The sequence below is a fragment of the Desmodus rotundus genome, chromosome 9, assembly GCF_022682495.2.
Source record: "Desmodus rotundus isolate HL8 chromosome 9, HLdesRot8A.1, whole genome shotgun sequence".
NCBI classification, from domain to species: domain Eukaryota; kingdom Metazoa; phylum Chordata; class Mammalia; order Chiroptera; family Phyllostomidae; genus Desmodus; species Desmodus rotundus.
This window is the reverse complement of record NC_071395.1, coordinates 62131322-62149786: the sequence shown is the minus strand read 5'-3', so window position 1 is coordinate 62149786 and position 18465 is coordinate 62131322. Positions and strand designations below refer to the sequence as shown.

The 18465-nt window shown below is 54.4% G+C and overlaps 1 protein-coding gene across 6 annotated transcripts in view; it reads left to right on the top strand.

Annotated features, from left to right (window-relative positions):
* The window catches only part of TOM1L2 (target of myb1 like 2 membrane trafficking protein), a 133561-nt gene that overhangs the window by 100328 nt on the left and 14768 nt on the right, over positions 1–18465 (top strand). For 3 of the 6 annotated variants that reach the window (XM_045199173.3, XM_045199176.3, XM_045199174.3), the window contains exons 5-12: positions 527–661; positions 2672–2830; positions 5250–5366; positions 11733–11866; positions 14155–14203; positions 14610–14733; positions 16307–16517; positions 17461–17536. In XM_045199173.3, the coding sequence (XP_045055108.1) occupies positions 527–661; positions 2672–2830; positions 5250–5366; positions 11733–11866; positions 14155–14203; positions 14610–14733; positions 16307–16517; positions 17461–17536 (1005 nt within the window). The remainder of the gene's footprint in view (positions 1–526; positions 662–2671; positions 2831–5249; positions 5367–11732; positions 11867–14154; positions 14204–14609; positions 14734–16306; positions 16518–17460; positions 17537–18465) is intronic. The other 3 variants (XM_045199175.3, XM_024565140.4, XM_024565139.4) reach the window with 1 other exon arrangement.

Here is an 18465-nt window from a genome sequence, read left to right as displayed (position 1 = left end):
AGCGTCCTCTCACCTCCCCAGGAATCCTAGAGTTAGCCAGTTTCTCAGTCATGCCCCAATGTCTCCTTCCCACCTGATCTGCCTGTGGCTCCTGCCTGATCCACAGCCCCAGGAGAGCTCTGCAGAGCGCCAGCATGCAGGCTCACAGCGGCCTCTTCATGCCCTTCCACTGCACGTCACCGGGAATCGAGGTCCTTACAGTCAGGGAAACACCTGCAGTTTCCAACGCGCCACACAGCTGGGGTAGAATTTCTCTGGCTCTTCTCCAAGGAAACGCTGCATAGGCTGCCCTGAGTTTGGTGTGTTGTTCATGCTCAACAGCACTGTTGCACGACCAGGGTGTTGCCATCCGCACTGTGACAGCACTGGCAGGAGGAGGGGCCGAGTGGGCTTGGCCAGGGCTCTCGCATCCGGGTACAGGGGTGCACTGGCCTCTGAGACAACAAGCAGCTGGGCTGCTTGGACTTTCAAGCCCCGGGATAGGCGATGAGAAATGCTCCCTAACAGGCCTCTCTTATCCTCCCAGGCGTGGGCGGATGCCTTTCGAAGCAGTCCTGACCTCACAGGTGTCGTGCATATATATGAGGAGCTGAAGAGGAAAGGGGTTGAGTTTCCTATGGCAGATTTGGACGCTCTGTCTCCCATACACACACCACAGCGGGTAAGCTTCCAGCTGGCATTTTCTAGAAAGACCTATCGCAGAACGCGCAAGCCACTGCCACTGCCCTGCTGCCACTCCATTGGAATTATTTAGCGTGTCATCACGCCTTCTCAAAGCTTGAGGGTATTTCTCTTCAGTCACAAGGGGAATGCAAGAGTGAGACAGCTGGTTGACTGGGGATTAAGTGGCTGCAGCGTCTCCCCCATTTTCATACTGACTGTGGGAGAATAGAGCAGAGGAATCAGTTCAGGCGTGTTCATGGCAATGGCTGCTTGGGGAAGCCACTCTGTGAGGGTCATTAGCACCTGCTTCTGAGAGGCCCCAGGATCTGGCGTGGGGGTGCCAGCATCTCCCTTTGAGAGCACCAGCACGCCTTGGTGGGTGGTGTCATGGGTGGTGTCGGCAGTGCAGTGGCTGAGCTCTCAGAGGCTGGGGCAGAGAGCTGCTTCTGAGTTTTCAGCTGTGTGGGTTAACCAGGTGGATCTGAAAGGATCCATTATGAAATGGATCTAAAATTTACTTTGAGATATGAGCATTCGGCATCAGCCCATACACGCTTGGGATTCAAAGCCCATTAGGACCCATTTAGAGGCCTCCCACTGAGGCTCCTGCCACATGCAGGCAGAGCCCATCATCCTTTCCCAGGGAATCTGGTGTCCACCTCTGCTGGCTGGGAGTCGGCCCTGGCCTGGGGGAGAGCCAGGGAGCTCTGGGGTCTGGGAGAGGCACCTTGTCCCAGAGCACTCCGTCTTGCTGGCCCTTGTTTGCCTGTCTCTGAACCGGGGCAAGGACAGCATGCCTGTGCAGGTCTCTTGTGTGAACACAGCTAATGCTCAAGAGGTTGCTGGAGATGCCCACAGGGAAAGCCAAAGGGGCTGTACTTTCCAAAGCAGTATTCTCAGTATGATCCCTCCAGACTACTTCCTATGCTTTGCAGAACAAGCGTGGCCTGTTTTAGTCTTCTAATAACGACACAGAACTACGAGGGGGAGACCCAGACAAAACTGGAATTTATAAGAAATTGTGTATTTATTCTTACATATTCAAGCTTCAGTCACCTTCAAAGTCCCCTGCATTTGATGCACTACACCTATCAAGACTTTTTCACTGCTCAAAACAGCTTTTGAACTCATCGATTTTGATGCTTTTTAGTGCTTCTGCCGTTTTTTGTTTCCCTTCTTCCACATCAGCAAAAACGTTTCCCTTTAAGGACTTTTTTCATCTGGGGAAGCAAAAATAAAGCCGCTCTGGGTGAGATCAGGTGAATAGGGAGGGACACAGGAGTCATGCTGATTTGGTCAAACACTGCTAAACACTCAGCCCAGTGTGGGCAGGTGCGCTCATAAATCACCTATCGTGCAATGGGGAAATGTGTTAAAAAAATTTCTTCAAAAAAATTTCACTGAAGCTGAATGTAGCCTCTCACACCAAGGCCAGCTGGTGCACTGATACAGATGGGTCCCTAGAACAGTCACCCAGCGGGGGAAGCCCGTGCTACAAGGGACCTGCCCTCCGGAAGATAATTCCGGTCTTTTTGGGGTCCCCCCTTGTGTGTTATTTTTCCTGTAATTACAAAGAACATTCAGCAAATTACATAATTAGTGTTTATATTACACTACTTGTAAAAGCCAAAATGTAATCTTCTGATACCAAATAAGGATTCGTGAGCAGCAAAATTTGATAGTGGCCCCACCTACCAGGTCCCTTGATGGTGCTCATATAGGTAACCCTGACCAGAGTCCTGTCAGAGCACCCTCACTGCTTGCTGCGTTTGGAGTTCCTTTAGTGGGCTGCGCGGCGAGCAGAGGGAGGAGCCTCCAGGAGCCTTCTCCTCAGTGGAGAGTCTGGGAGCAGAGGGTGCCCTCCAGCATTGCAAAGCAGCTATAGCGCTGGACCTCCACCTATCTGCGGGCAGCTGTGGTGGGAAGTGCTGCCCTGGGTGGGGTGGGTGCCAGGCCCAGCAGCACAGGCAGCCTACGTAAACAGAGGACTTTGTTGTTGCCATGCCAGAGTGTCCCTGAAGTGGATCCAGCCACCACCATGCCCAGGTCCCAGCTGCAGCAGAGGACCAGTTCCGGCTCCTACTCCTCACCTCCTCCCGCTCCCTACTCCTCTCCGCAGGCCCCGGCGCTGAGTGTGACTGGCCCCATCACAGCCAACTCAGAGCAGGTACTCACACCCTCCCAGGCCACAGGCACACCAGCCAGCCATCCTCACCCACCCTTTCTGGGGACACGCACAGGGTCTCCCAGGCCAGGCACTGTGCTAGGTGTTGGTGACCTGCAGACAGAAGGGCCAGCCCCTCTCCTGAGGACTGAGAGGCAGGGGTGGGGGTGGGGGTGGGGGGGGAGAGGTGTGAAGACTGTCAGGAGAGTGTGGTCACGCTGGTGTAGGGCGGTCCCCACATGTTCTGAGAGCAGAGCTGCTGCACAGCCTCTAGCAGGCAGCCCAGTGCATGGGGCTGCCGAAGGTGTGGAAGCTGGAGCGGGGCCTTGTTTGGCGAGGTGTGTCGGCGGGGGCACCAGAGTGTGGCGCTGTAGCAGCAGGGGCGTGGTTTGGAGGATGGGTGATGGGGAGGAAACTGTGGCAGCAGGTGAGGCTGAGAGCACAGGAATAGAGTTCAGAGAGGCTCAGACTTATCCCGTGAGGAAGTCCAGCCATCAGCGAGGCCCTCGGCAGCAAGGCCCTTCCTGTCTGTGGAGGCCGAAGTGGGACCTGGAGGCCTTCAGGAAGTGCCCTTCCTGCCTTTGTCCTGTGCGCCTGCCTTGGCTGAGTGACTTCCTGAGAAGCTGGTGCCCTTTAACCCCAGACTGGCCTTTTTTAGATGGGATGTGGAGCCTGGTCTTTGGGTGAATCTCTAGAATTTCCATTAGTTAAAATTTGAGGATGGGTCAGACTTGGAAAAAATCTATACAATATTTATACTTTTTAAATTCTTATTTAATATTTGTGACAATGTCATTATTATGGAGCCTCATCTAATACCAGGGCATACAATTCTGACTGGCTATGGGTAGGCCTGTGCCAGGGTCTGCTGTCTTGCCCCACCCCTAGGCTGAGGAGGGGCGTGGCAAGCAGAGGAGGAGCTGCTCCTCCGGGCAGCCAGCCTTCACCCCTGCCGCCCCTGCGGTACTGGACAGTCTCAGCCTCCTGAGGGGCAGCTGCGGGAAATGCACACCTAAGTGCTGTGTGCACCGCGGCGGAGAGACAGGGAAGCCCGGCATGGATACATGGGGAGCACGTACACTGGGCCTTGCTGCGCTGCAGGGGCTGGGACCTGGCCCAAAAGGGAGCCCTGGTAAAGAAGGCCTCTCTGGCTCCAGGCTCTGCTCCCCTGGGCAGAACTGGGCCACCCTCTCCCCAGAGGGAAGACGAACATGTCAGAAGCAGGGTGGCTACTGTGCCCCTCCACTGACTTGTATTCAGTGCGTGGGAGCTCAGGAGGAGCTCTCCCCACAGTCAGAGCAGGCGAGGTGGGGTGTGGGGTGGATGAGAGTACTGACTGCCCTGGGGGAAGGAGGCGGAGGCAGGCAGGGAGTCAGCTGCCTGGGTTTCTCACGGTCGCAGTGCGCAGTGCGGGGCTTCCCTGGCCACAAACCTCTCCTCAGCAAGACGTGGGCCCCCACCCTTCAGGAGTGCCAGAGGCAGAGGGGAGCCTGCCATCCTGTTGACCGGAAAGGACTGCCAGAGGAAGGAGGAGTGTTTGGCTGCCCCTTGGGGAGGGCAGGGAGAATCCGGGAGGGCTCCACTGTGGACGCCTCACATGCAGTTAGAGTGATAGCAAAACCCCGCTCTCTGGACGCTGCGGCAGTGTTGTGTATGTGCGTGCCAATGCCGTGTGGGCATTCTCACATCAATTACAGCAGCCCTGTGAGATGGCAGGTATTATCATCACCTTTCCAAGGTGAGGAAACTGAGGTCCAGAGAAGCTTATCCTTACTGTGTTCCTGCTGCAGGCAAGATGGCCCAGGCTTTGGGGAGCTCTGTTGGGTGGGCAGGTTGGAAAGCTTTCAGGGGTTGTGTTGTCCCTTGGTAGGGAGCTAGGAGGAATGGGCCTCCCTATAGTCTTCTCTCAGTCCCTCTCCCTCACTCTTGCCACACCAGGAAAGCGTGGTTAACACTAGCCAGCCTCTCAGAAGACCATAGTAGTTAGATTAGAAACTGTTAGGAGCTGGAGCCTATAACTCTTCAACTCCTCAGCAAGGATCCCAATGCTGCAGGGGCCTTAGGGACCACGCACTCCACCCTTCAGTTGAAAGAGCAGTCATTCCCTCCTCAAGGTCCTGCAGCGGGAGAGCTGAGACTGCAGACCAGCTTGGTTTGCTCTGTACCCAGCACGCTGTGCCTGCACAGTGCTGCCTCAGTGTCCTGGGCAGAGCCCCTGTGCTCTCAGGGGGGCCTTAGTCCCCCATCAGCACCCTGTAGGAGCTGCCAACCTCCTTACATATAGACCAGAGGGAGATGAGAAGGCTTCACTGCTGTGCTCATTCAGCAGTATGACCTAGGTATCACTGTGCTTGGGCCTGTCACCAGCCAGGAACAGGTGACTGACCTCTCCTTCCTGCTTTCCTCCTCCTGGCCCCAACAGATCGCCAGGCTGCGGAGCGAACTGGACATTGTCCGTGGAAACACGAAAGTCATGTCTGAGATGCTAACGGAAATGGTGCCTGGGCAGGAGGACTCGTCTGATCTGGAGTTGCTCCAGGTGAGGGACCTCACCCTGTGGGAGCCCCAGGCCCCAGGAGGCAGCAGAGCAGGAGGGACCAAGCCCAGGTAGCCTGGGCCCAGCCTCACGCCAGCGGAAACATCCAGAGGCTGGTGCCAGGCTCTCTCTTGTTTTATTTTCCTTAATAACATTTTTTCCTGATTACAAAATGCCAGTTGCAGAATAGATGCCCATCTAAAGAAAGGAAGTTCAAAGGAAAAAATGGTTATTTTCTTTAATGCCAGCATCCACAAATTACCATGGTTGATGCTTTGAGGTATTTTCTTTCAGATTTTTTTCTGTTTATGCAAATGTAATTGAGATGCGCTGATACTATATGTTTGATTCTGTGCGTTACTTTGCTCCCTCAACACCACTGAATGTCATGCACGTTTGTGGTGGGACTCCAACCTCTCCTGTACACAGGAGCCCTTCTGGTCACCCCTCATCCCCCAGCTGCCCTGAGACTGAGATGAAGCTGAAGCTCCTTTTCTATTCCCAAACACCGAGGATTCCCAGGCCGAGGCCATTCATGTAGGGGCTCCCGGAGCTCTCTTGCTAACTGGACGCTGTGCGGGTCCAGAAGTATGGCAGCAAGGGGTCCAGGAGCAAGGCTGGCCTGCGGTGATGCCCTCAGATTAGAGCCTGCTTTCCAGGCCAGCCAGGCCCACACCAGCAGCCAGATCTCCACCACACCCATCACAGAAGGCTGTGGCCTTTGTAGACAGTGCCAGCGGCTCTGCCCTTAGAAGCAGTGATCTCCACAGGGGATAGAGAAAGGATGCTGTGCACTCCCAAGTGCCAGATCTTTTCAGTGGGAGGCAAGATACTTGAGTAAACAAATCAGGAGCCAGATTGGCCTGGCGCACTGGCAGGATTCCTCAGGATTTGCCTTCTGTTGCTATTCTTGCCTGCACTCAAGGCTGTCAACCCCGGCCCTGCTGGGCCACACCTCCCACCCTGCTGTCGGCACACACTTGCCACCTGGGAAGGCTCGACTCTGATGGCCCTGTCCTTTAGGCATGCACACAGCCGAGTGGCTGCTCCTGATCCTGAGCTGTTTCTTGTCACATCCCCTCTATCCTCTAAAGCCATCGGCTCCTGGGGGGAGAGGATAGGTGGAAGCCAAGTCGGAGCTGCTAGCACAGAGCAAAGCCCTGGAGGCCCAAGGTACACTGGCGGAGATCCCTGCTCTGGAGGAACTTACCGCTTAGTGCAGGAGACAGACAGGAGAATAGCTCATCTCATCCCATGGTACTGTGCGATTGGGCTGCTCTTGGAGCCAGGGTGCACATTGGCTGCCAGCCCCACCCTAGTTCCCAAACCTCACCCTGATTCCAGCAACGTACCAGACTTGCCTCAGCTGAGCAGGTCCAGCTGTCCACCTGCCACACTCTGTGGGACCCAGCATCCTGTCCGTGTGTCCTCAGCCTCCATTCCCAGCCTGCGATGGGGGTTCTTCTGGGCATTACCCAAGGTACGGGGTCTGAGATCAGTCTGAAAACAGCATAGAAACCAACAGGGCTTCTCAAAGCAGCTCTGTGCTTTGTCAGCATCAGAATTCCTGCTAACAAGGGGCTCACAGTGGACAGAACAGAGCTCCTGGCAGCAGGGGGAGGCTGAACAAAGCCAGCGTGCTTCCAGACAGCCAGGGCAGACCCAGACAGCAAGGGTACTCTGTGTGTGCGCGTCAGAGTGTGTACGTGTGTGTGTTTTAAAACAAACCCATCAGCCAAGAGAAACAGAACCTAATCTCCTGGCGTCAGCTCACAGTTTTCAAAAATAGGTTGCTTCCCATGACGTTTTCCTTCCCTCTGTTTTGTTCCAACTCTGAGCCTACCAGCCCACACTGCTGTCTTATAAATCAAGCAGGAAAGAACGGTGCTGGGGACCAGCGGGAGGTTGTCCTTTCAGCATGGAAGATTCAGGAGCCAGGCAGCACTGTGTGAACAGACACGGCTCCCCTGGCTGCCTGCCTCACTCTCAGTCATTCCTGATGTCTCCTCCTCTTTCTCCCCCATCAGTCCGAAGGCAGCCAGGCACAGTCTCCAAGGGTCAGGGCCAGACTGAACAGTGAGCCTTCTTCATGGGAAAATGGCACAGTTGCTTGGAAAGTGACAGGATCAGAATGTGCCCTGAGGACCCCTCAGTCGAGTTGGAAGGTAGCCAGACTGCTCAGAGTAGAAGCTGTCTAGAGAGCTCGCAGTGCTGGCCAGGGCCACGGAAATAAACACTTTTGTCACCAACCCAATTGTTCACACCAACAAAAGCTGCTTCTGTCTCGAGTGTAAATTGCTGGGAGGGAGGTGGAAGAAATGGGAAGAGAGGAAATTGGAGGTGTTAGTCCCGGGATGCACTGGTGTGACCGACCACAGTTATGGGCGGGTTATGCCCCCACTGTTTCCTGCGAGTCACAAAGCACTTTCAGGTGCAGCCTCGCCACCGCCCTGAAGAGCTGCAGAGAAGCTTTCTGGGGAGAGCAGTTTGCCTAAGGACTTTGGGGGATAACTTGTGGTTGAAGGAGGCTGAGGCTTCTCCACTCCACTGTGCTGTCAGCTTAGCTGGAACTCCCGGGGAAAGTGAGGCAGACATCTTGAGGAAGCCCAGAGGAAGCCAACAGTCCCTCTCAGCATGTGGAGCTCTTTGCTCCAAGTTCAGAGAGACCTTGCCGGCAGCTGGTCCGGCTCTACACTGCGCTGCGATTCCCCCGACAGCAGTTTGCCTGCCTCATTTTCCTTAACATCCTCAGCAACAGGCTGTTTGGGTCAGCCCGTGGAAGCACGTTGTTTCCAAACGCACCTGCTGGCTGGACTTTGTGGGGCAGCACAGCAGTGCAAGAAGAGCAAGGGCCGAGGAGTCCCTGGTTCATGTCTAGGTCCAACCACTCATGGGTGATGCTGGCAAGTCCCCTACCCCTAGGAGGTTGGAGTGATCATCACCACCACCAGGGAGGGAGATGGGAAACTATTTCCAGTGCTAGCTCAGGGCCAGACACAGGCAAGTCCTCCGCAAGTCGGAGCTGCTATGATTATATCCAGCACGTCTCCCTATAACTACTGCCCTGGTCTGCCTTCTTGAACAACAGTAGAAAACAAATTTCTCTTTTACATGGTAGGTCCTTAAACGTTTGAAGACTGCCCACAGCCCAGTTGCTGTGTGGTATAGATGTGGCTGTGGGCAGCCCACCTTGTAGGTAACTAGGCAGTTCTCAGCAGGAGACATCCACTGAAAATCCTGCACCTCTTTCTCGGGTGGCCGCTGAGCTGCGTCCGCCCCATCCTGTACACGGCCATGTGGGGGGTGGGCCTGCAATGGGAGGTTCTGCGTCCAGGTCTGCTGAAGTTCACACCCTCAGCTGCAGCCTGTGAGTCGAACCTTCTGGAGTCTAATGATCCTAATGCTGTCATTCGGTACCTTCTGTCTCTTTCAAATTAGCTTCTTGAACTTTGCTTCAATTAATAATAACTTTCAATTAATTCAGTGCTGCCAAAACTGGGGATGCCTATGTGGCTGGACTTTGTGGGGCAGCACAGCAGTGCAAGAAGAGCAAGGGCCGAGGAGTCCCTGGTTCGTGTCTAGGGACACGAACCCATCAGATCAGAAAGGAAGCCTGCCTGCACGTTGTTTCTGCAAGTAGCAGTTGGGAGGTATCTCCCCCACTTGCTGCTTTCTCCTTGCATCTCATTTCAACAAAAGACTGGAAGGCCAGGCCGCTTTATTTCTCTAGAGAAATCTAGTTTATTCTCCACATTTACCTTCGTTGTTTCCCCTTTCTCTTCAACAGAGAGTTTTTCCTCCCTCCCCCTCCTTTGCAGCTCTAGGAAGCAGACCTTCAGGACCTTACTCGAGGCTCTTAGAATGTGGAGAAGGTTCAGAGGGCGCCAGTCACGATGGGTCCTGGTGGCTTTGTGAGGTGGGGATGTGGGTGTCCCTGGAAGAAGAGATAAGGGCATTAGGAGTTACAAGAAAAGAGAGGGTATTTTAATAAGATGTTCTGACAGATGAACATCTATCAGAACATCTATTCTATCAGAACATCTATTTTGCACAGAGAAAGTAACGAGCCGTTCTCCCTCTCCGTTGAGAACCGAACACAGAAGGAGGCCAACACTGAAATCGTTGACATTGATGAGCTTCCTGTCCCAGCAACTGCCCAGTGGGAAGGGCCACCTGGGCCAGCAGTTAGCTCTCAGCCTCCTCTGGCGGGGAGAGCCGCTGTCCGGAGGTGTGGAGGTGGGGGCAGGGCCGAGGAAAGTCCGCCAGCTGTGCTTGCCATGGTCTGGCTGTGGGTGATCCTGGGGAGGAGGCTGGGTGGCCTGCTAGCTGGTGTTTGTGGTGGCAGAAATCTTAACATTCTGGTCCTCCTCTCACCTTTGATCTCTTTGTCTTTTTTTCTTTCTGTTTAATTATATTTTAAAACAATAACTTACCAGGTTAAAGCATGGAGATGGTAAAGCTTCCTGTCTGCAGAGATATCTCTGGAGGTCCCTGATTCAGTAGCCCTGGGCCTGCCCTCTGGGTGCCCCTCTGCCTGTGGGGTCAGGGCTGTTTCCCCTGCACCCCCACCATCGAAGGCAGCTCACATAAGGCCGAAGCAGATGTTTCTTGGGCTCACGTTCCATGACATCACTGCATTCTGTGCCCTGGGGTCTCATTCCTCCTCCAGGGTTAGAGCTAGCAGAGGTCTCAGAAGCCATCTACCATTTCCCAAACATTCTGTCCAGTACTGAAACCCATTTCTTCTCAAATAAAATACTACAGAGAACCAAAATGTGTAGAATGGGTAAAAGCAGAGCCGTCCTGGCTGCCATAGGGCAGGGTGCCACCACCCCCATGCTGTGAAGCCACCTCAGTGGCCTTCTGCAGAGGTTTGCTGTTTCTCCACCCCCTTGTGTCCATGGAGAAACAGACCCGGAGACCTGACGTGGGTAACTGAGCCGGGACTGCGATGGGTAACTGGGGGTTTGGGCAGACTGAGGCTTCGGGGCACTTGGGAGTCAAAGCCCTCATCCTCTTTCCTCTGACCCCAGCCCAGCTCTGACCACCCCCTCCTCCTCATCTCCACTGCTGGGGGGCATGTTACCACCCACCTGGGATGGGCTGGCCTGGCCTGGGTACAGCTAGTATCTTAAGTACATATAGGTCAGGGGTAGGGAGAGAGAGGTTATGAGTATCCAATGATTTGCTAGAAGCCTTCTATTTCCAGGGAGTACCCTGCCTTCTCCAAACCCTAGAATGGTAACTGCAGGAGAACCAAGAGTGAGAATGTTCAGAGAAAAACCCAGGAGGCCCAGGCGTGGGGCTTGCTGTCCCTATTGATCGAGAGAGGCTGACAGCTCCATTCTGATTGTGCAGAGGGCTGGCAGCAGGGCAAAACCAAGATGAAGGGCAGTGTTTCCATAACTAGACAGATGGAGCCCAAGGACCCAGCCAGAGAATCTCCAAATGAAGAGATTTCTCCAAATGAAGCCATACCCAGCTGCCTAAATCTAGATCCCTTGTGTCTTAAAAAATACAGCTATACTGGGGTGATTCTGGGCTGCCCCACTTGGTCAGCTATCCCCACTCCCCAGGAAGGAGCCCCCACAGGCTGAGCAGCCGTGGGGGAGTGTCAGCGGAAGTAGCGTCCAGACCTGTGTCTGGCGGACCTTGATCTACTTCTGCTGTGGGGGTGGGTCAGTGAAGCCTCTGCCTTGCCCTTACCTGCAGGATCCAGTCTGGGGCGCTCACCACCCTTCAGCACTGAACACCCAATGGTGTCCCAAAGCACACTCCTGCTGCTGCTGGGAGTGTAAATAAATGGATCTCAGGTTTTTGAAGGGTCCTTTACCAATCAGTTTTCTAAATGACCATACTCTTTCCCCCAGAAATCCCACTGCTAGGAGCTCATCCCGTGCAGGTGCTGGTGCAAACGCATAAGCATGTATGTGTACAAATGTCTGCTGCTGCCCTAAATGAGTCAGCCGGAAAAGAGAGCCTGCAACCTGAATGCCCCCAAATAAAAGAATGTTGCGGTACATTATCACACACACACACACACACAAGGATGAGGCAGTCTGAATGAAGTGAGGGGCAGAGGCGTCCGGAATAGAAAAGGGAAGCTGCAAAGAGTCATCTTACATTTAAAAAAGTGCTTCGTACAGACATGTGCTTCAGGACGCCCGACAGTCCGTAGGTGTGGACGTTTGTCAGCTGAGGAAGAGCGGGCAGTGAGGGAGGCCTTCTGCCCTGTGTCCCACACACGCCTGCCTTTGTGGACAAGAACCTACTTGCGCTGTGACTTTTAAGCAGTACACATTTTCCTGAAAGAAATAGGATGTGACCAAAAGCTCAGCCGGCAGGTGGCCAGAGGTATGTGTCCCGTAGGAGCTGAACAGGACCTGCCGGGCCATGCAGCAGCGCATCGTGGAGCTCATCTCCCGCGTGTCCAACGAGGAGGTCACCGAGGAGCTGCTGCACGTCAACGACGACCTTAACAACGTCTTCCTCAGATACGAGAGGTGGGGGCCGGCTCCTTTTCAAACCCTTGGAAAGGTTATCCCCATAACAGAGGGGTTTCTTTCATAAGCAAAAGGGAGAGGTACTAGATTTGGAAAAGACTCATCATAGATGTTAATTTGTCCCCAGATGGCAGGGAAAATGCTCCTGTTCTCTGAGGAGCACAGCAGCAGGCAGGTGACTGCAGAAAGAGGCTCTGCCCTTTGTGAGCCTCAGGCTGCTCTGCCTCTCTCACCAGCCCAGCCCCCTGAGGGGGCGGGGCACCTGGAGGCCCTGGAGCTTCTTTCTGCACCCGCTGCTTTGAAGAGCCTTTGCATTTGGAAAGGATTAAAGGGGAAAACATCTCTACTAAGGAAAAAAGATTTTTTCATACTTAAAAAAAGAAAGTTCCCCCCCCCCTTCCTTTGCAGACATTACTGTGTCTAGCGTGTCCAGCAGCAAGCAGGGCATACACGCTGGCACGCCACTGTGGAGGGAAATACACACACGTTTGTTCTACCCTTTCCTCAGCCAAATCATGTCTGGGTTTGAGGTAACAAACTTGTACATTCTTTTCCCTTTCAAAGCCTCCCTCCAGAAAACGTGCACAGCATCTGACTCAGATGCACTGTTCAGTGGGAGATGCAACGCAAGCTCGCGTCCATCCCTCCCGGTGGTAGGCACCTCTGGCTTTCCGGGGTCACCTGACCTGAGTTACCCAGTGTCAGCCCAGCAGGCACCTTGACCAGGCCAACCTTCTCCTTCTAAGTTTAAGCCCCAGGTCCCCTGGAGACTTGGAGTCCTGCCCCTTGCTGACTCAGGGCATGCTGGTCTGGCATGCCCAGTTAAGGTCAGTGTGACAGATACTCATTTGCATTGGGACCTTAGAGGGTGATTTTCCTATAGCTGTCACAACCCTGGGCTTTAGCTTAGCTTTACCTGTGGCAGTAGGGAAGGGTGGCCTTGTGTCCACCTGGCAGGTGAAGAAACCTGCAGGAAGAACATGGGGCCACCCAGGGTGAGCCAGCCAGAGAATAGGAACAAATCTGAGGTGCCTGGACTCCCAGCCCAAGACCTCTTGATCTTGCCATGTGTTTCCACTTCTCCACTCTAAATGGGCTTCACTTTTAACCTGCTAGACCCATCTCAGCCCTTTCTAGACTAGGATGACAGGAGCTAATGTGGGCATTTTCAGCTGAGTGGGCCAGTCCCAGGGTCGCCACAAATTTGGAATTGAAGCCTAAGGCCAGCAGCCCTGCAGCCCTATCCTGGCTGAGTGGTCTGGGAAAGGCAGTCTGGGATGAGAAACCCGTCAGACGTGTCAATACTCCTCCTTATAGACAGGGGAGTCAAACTGATGTTCACCAGGGGCCACGTCAACCTCATGGCTGCCTTCACAGGGCCAAAATAATTTTAGGACTGTATGAATGTAACTACTCCTTAACTGTTAAGGAGTTGAAACTGCATTTAGTCTATAATATAGACCATGGTTGGGAAAAACCACATGAGTCTCTCTTAAAACCACAGCCAGCACACACATCCCAACTAGATTGTCCCTTGTGGAGACCCCCGCTCTACAGGCATGACCCCAGCATGCGGGAGCCCAGTGTGGGGCAGCAGATCCCAGGGAAGGGGTTTCTCCAGGGTCCTGCTACAGGACACCTCTTAGCTACCTCTTTGCCCCTGGCATTTGGGAGCTTTTAAATGTGACAGCAGCTCACAGACACCCTCACAGTTGCTCTTCTCCACCCTCCACCTCGCATGAAAATAATGTGGGTAAGAGAGACGAGGGTTCCTGTAGCTGCTCTGAGCCAAGTTCCATCCTTGGCCAGTCTGCAGCCAGTAGGCTGGGGGCTGGGCCTGGAGACTGGCCAGCAGCCCCTCCCCAGAATCCTTTCACCATGGCAGAGGCCTGCGCCTGTCTTCTTCCTCCAGGTGCCTACCCTCTGGGAAATGGGGCTTGGTGCCTGACTTTGCCCCCAGGTAAATGGTTGGTCCACCTCCCCCTCCAGTGACAAGAGGGAGACCTAGGCCAGGGCCTGAGGGAGGGACAGCTGGAGGTGCTTTTAATGGCTCCTTCCCTCACATGAGGGTACCCATGGGTGAGGCCGGGTGGCCGGTCCCCCTTGGGGGAGCCCCACTCAGGGGAAGGCATGGTGAAGTGTGTACATGGATCTGCTCCCCCAGCCCCCCAAACAGGCCTGGTTGTTCTCCTTTCCTGGAACCTCTGTCCCCAGAAGCTCCTCACGGGACCTGTGAACGTCACAGTGTCCCCACCCTCCCTCCTCATTCTGCATTTCCTTCCCGGTAGGTTCGAGCGATACAGGTCTGGCCGATTGGTTCCAAATGCCAGTAATGGGGTAAGTATTCCTTCAGAATTCTCTCATCTCTGGAGCCCAGAAGCTGCCTCAGTTTGGTCACACCTCTGTTTTTCTTCTACTGGATTTAAATATTTGGTTAATTGAACAACAAGCTCTGGTTGATGGGACACTGAGCAAGAGCTAGCAGGCACATCCCTGGCAAGGGGGGAGGTGGCAATGACGCCCCTGCCCTGTCCTGATGACTGACTCAGCCCTGCATCCACTGAGGGGGTGAAAGGCTCACCAATAGCCTGGACCCACAGGGGGCCCCTGATGTCAGGGTGAGGGACATGCCTTGCTCCTGTGTTGGTGCAGTGCCGGGACCCTACGTGATGCCTGCAGACTTGGCTCTCAGAGACTGGCACACGCGGGCTCTGGAGCCCACTGCCATCTCGTGCTCCGACAGGTGCTGAACGAAGTGACCGAAGACAACCTGATAGACCTGGGGCCGGGGTCTCCAGCCGTGGTGAGCCCAATGGTGGGGAGCACGGCACCCCCATCTTCCCTCTCATCCCAGCTTGCTGGCTTGGGTGAGTATCTCGTAGGGGCATAAGTGACCCTCTTCGTGGGCCACTTTCTGGTTGGGAGGTCCAAAGAGAGCCTTTTGGGGAGTCCATGGGAAAGTATCTCCCTGAGTCCTGGCCCATTATACCACCTTCAGTTCATAATTTGTCTCCCTAAACTTAAAAGTTTAAACCAATGTTGGAAAGTAGGGGTTGGGGGGTTCCAAGGAATGGGAAGTTGTTTACTTTTTAAAAGATGGGTGGCTGCTGTGTTTTATCTGGAATATTCCTTATGGTTGAAGTGATTTCCTTCTCAGTATCAACTAGGCCAAAGATTTAATAAGCTTCAGCTCACTTGCTGCTTGGAATACAGGTCTAAGAAGGATGCTAGAGCCTCTTCAGGGCTTGGAAGACGAGTCTGTGATTGACTGGTGGTGCCTGCCTGGGGCTTGGCAACAGGAAGTGACAGCACTGAAATGCTCGTAGTCCTTGACCTGGCACCAGCCCACAGTGTTAGGCTGTCTGGAGTCATAAACCAGAAGCACTGCCCTTCCACAGTGGCCCCGTCCCAGAGTGTCTGTGACTAGGTGCCGCAAGCGCGCAGTGTGACGCCGACGGGCAGCCCAGTTCTAGCGAGGAAATGGCAAGCGTGGCCCTCAAAATTCTTTCTCCTGCCTTTCTTACTACTTAAGATTTATCTGTGTGCCTTCATTTCATCTCAATTGAATTGAGCTTTTATTTCTGGCTTTTCAAAATGTCCTGTCTGTGCCCCTGTTTCTCTTTGAGAACAAGTTTCTCTGCCTGTCGTCCATCCAGCGTATGGCCACTGGATTTAATATCCAAAATTCAAATTGAATTGTGCTGCCTCCCTTCTTTAAAAAGGTCCAGTGTTTTTTCCATCAGCTCCTTTTCCTGGCATTGGCCACCTCGCACCTGCCTTTCCAGCCTCCCCCCCCATAACCCCTGCTCACTTCACACACCCTGGACTTCCAGGTGCTGTGCCTCTGTCCTTGCCTTCCTCTTACCTCTTCTCCCTGAAGCATAGTCCCGTGTGTCCCTAGAGACCCATTCTGTGTCAGTTCGGAGTCTTTTTCAATATCTCAAGCTAAGAGCACTGTTGTCTGTCTGTCTCCCACCTACTCTGTACACTCCTTGAGACCAAGGGCCACATCAGATTCAATTTGGTCCACTCAGGCTCTGGTTCTGAATATGCTGGGCACCTGAGAAATATTTGCCAAGTAACTAAATGGCTCAGACACTGTGACTGAGCTGAGGAGGGCATTCTGGGGAACCTGTGGGGCACTGGCCCTAGGCCCCACCCCGCATTGCCAGCAGTCTCCCTGTCATTCATAACGGCCTTCCCCCACCATGCAGCTGCTCAGGGGGTCAGTGGTGGTTCTCCATCTGGCCCCCACCAGTGGCTCCTCCTGCATGTGGTGGCCTGGGGGTGCTGAGGACTGTCCGGTGTCCCCCTTCCTGTCCCCTCCCCCACCCCCAGAACTTTAACCTGCTGGACTGGCGTCCTAATTTTGGAACCCTCCATGAAGTCCGTGTTCCTCATTCTGTTCCCATCCTCCCCTTGTTTGTTTTTTTGCCACAGACTTGGGGACCGAGAGCGTCAGTGGTACCCTCAGTTCACTCCAGCAGTGTCACACTCATGATGGCTTTGACATGTTTGCCCAAACAAGAGGGAACTCCTTGGCCGAGCAACGCAAGACGTACGTGGGGTCATTTCTGTGGCTCTCAGAAGATGGCAGGGGAGGCGTGGTCCCGGTCTGGCCACAGCCAGCACAGAGAGGCTTGCTTACCAGGTCTGGGGCTGTGCAAAACTCGGAAACGTGGCTGTGAGGACTTGGCAGTGGACACGGATGTTTGCTGAAGGCCAGCCTTGCCTGCCTGGGGGTTGGTTGTAGCGGAGTTTCTCCTCTTGGTCACAGGAGAGCGCCTTGCTGCTTCCCTCTGCTTGTGCCGCTGTGGCAGAAACCTCGTCTGGAGGAGGGGCCAGGAGCAACCGAGCATAGCCAGGCAGGGACTGAACTGGGTCCTGGCAGTGAGGCTCTCCTACCCAGGGGTGTGGGCGGAAGCTTCCCTGACAGCACCTCTGGCCAGGGCAAGCCATGTGGATTTGAGGGATTTATTCTCAAGCAGACAATCCCTGAATCTGAGGGATTGATAGGCTTGGAGCTTTCCGATCAGCCTGTAGACAGGTGAGGAATGCTTTTCCCAGCCTTTCCCAGGGGTTCAGCATCGATGCATTCAGCTTTCTGAGGCCTGTGCTACAGAATCATCGGGTTGACCAGAAACCCAAGGCCCCATGCACCCTTCAGCAGCAAAAGTTGCTTTTGAAATGGATATGGTGGAAGGGGTCAAGGAACAAAGGAAGACAACCATCAGAATCAGTGACAGGCCCCAATCCTGGACCTTCCTTGTCAGATGCCATTGAGGCTGCTTGCTGCCTTTAAAACAGGAAGGAATAACACTTTGCCTTCATCTCACACCTCCTGAGCAATCTCAGGGCACCCCTGATACCTTGTCACTGAGCTTTAGAGACGCTCTCGTGTTGCTATGAGAGTAACGTGGAGGCACGTGGCATTCCAACCCTGGAGGAGACGAGCGGCTGAGCTGGTGCTGGGACCCAGGCAGGCCTCCCAGTTTTGGCAGCAGAGAGACCAACAGATGAGCTCTGGCTTCTGACCAAATGCCAAGGACTGTGCCTCTGGGGGACTGACTCTGCTTGTGCTACTTTGTCTCCAGGGTTACCTATGAGGATCCCCAGGCTGTCGGAGGACTCGCCTCTGCCCTAGACAGTCGGAAACAGATCTCCGAAGTGGTAGGTCTGGAACACTGTTCTTCTGCCTGGAGGCCTCTGATGGTGAAGCCAGGGAGTTTGGTGAAGCTGGCTGGATGACTTCGCAGCGGCTGGCTTGCATGGAGGGTGGGACACACTGGGGAAGACTGGGGTGAGAGACTGTTAACCACATGGAGTCCTCACCCTACCCCATGGTGACGCCAGGGTCAGCTTTCCCGTGACACCTGAGAGGAAACAGGCTCCCAGAGAGCAGACAGCGGGCAGGGGTCCACACCTAGGAGGTCTGACCCTAGGATCTTGCTCTCCTTCTCGTGGTGGCCCTGGGCTCTCAGTGCACAGGTCTCCTGCAGCCAGATGGGGTCTCTCCTCTGATGCTACAGTGCTCTGGGGTGGGCGGTGCTCCGGCAAAACGGGATGGGGAATGCTGACCCAGCCACGGCTCTGCTGACCACAGGTAGCTGGCCAAAAGGAAGAGTTCCCACCTCATCAGAGGGGAGCTGGTGGTCAGCGTTTGTTTGGGAAGCTGGGGTGGAAGGCATGGGAAGAGCAGTTGGGGGTGGCTAGGAAGGTGTCCCAGGAAGTTCCTTGTCTGGAAGGAAGACCGCAGCTGCAGGCAGAGGTACTTGGAAGTGGAGGGAGGTCTTACAACCCCAGACGCACCCTGGTTTCTGCAGGATTTTAGACCATCACAGGGGAAAGGATTTGTGTCTCACTGCTTCTCCTGAGATTGCTCCCCTTTTGCCTAAGAAATGGGTGTGGCAGTGTGTGAATGAATGCTTGTTTGCAGAGGTGGGAGAGGGGAGTGCTGGAACTCCTTCCAAGGCCGCCCAGCTCTGCTAGAAAGGGGCAGCGCTCCTCTGTCCACTGGACGGGGAGGCCACCCTGCAGCAGCCCCTGTCCACATGGGCCCAGGAGGCAGCAGTGCCGCAACCTGGGCACCTTGAGAAAGC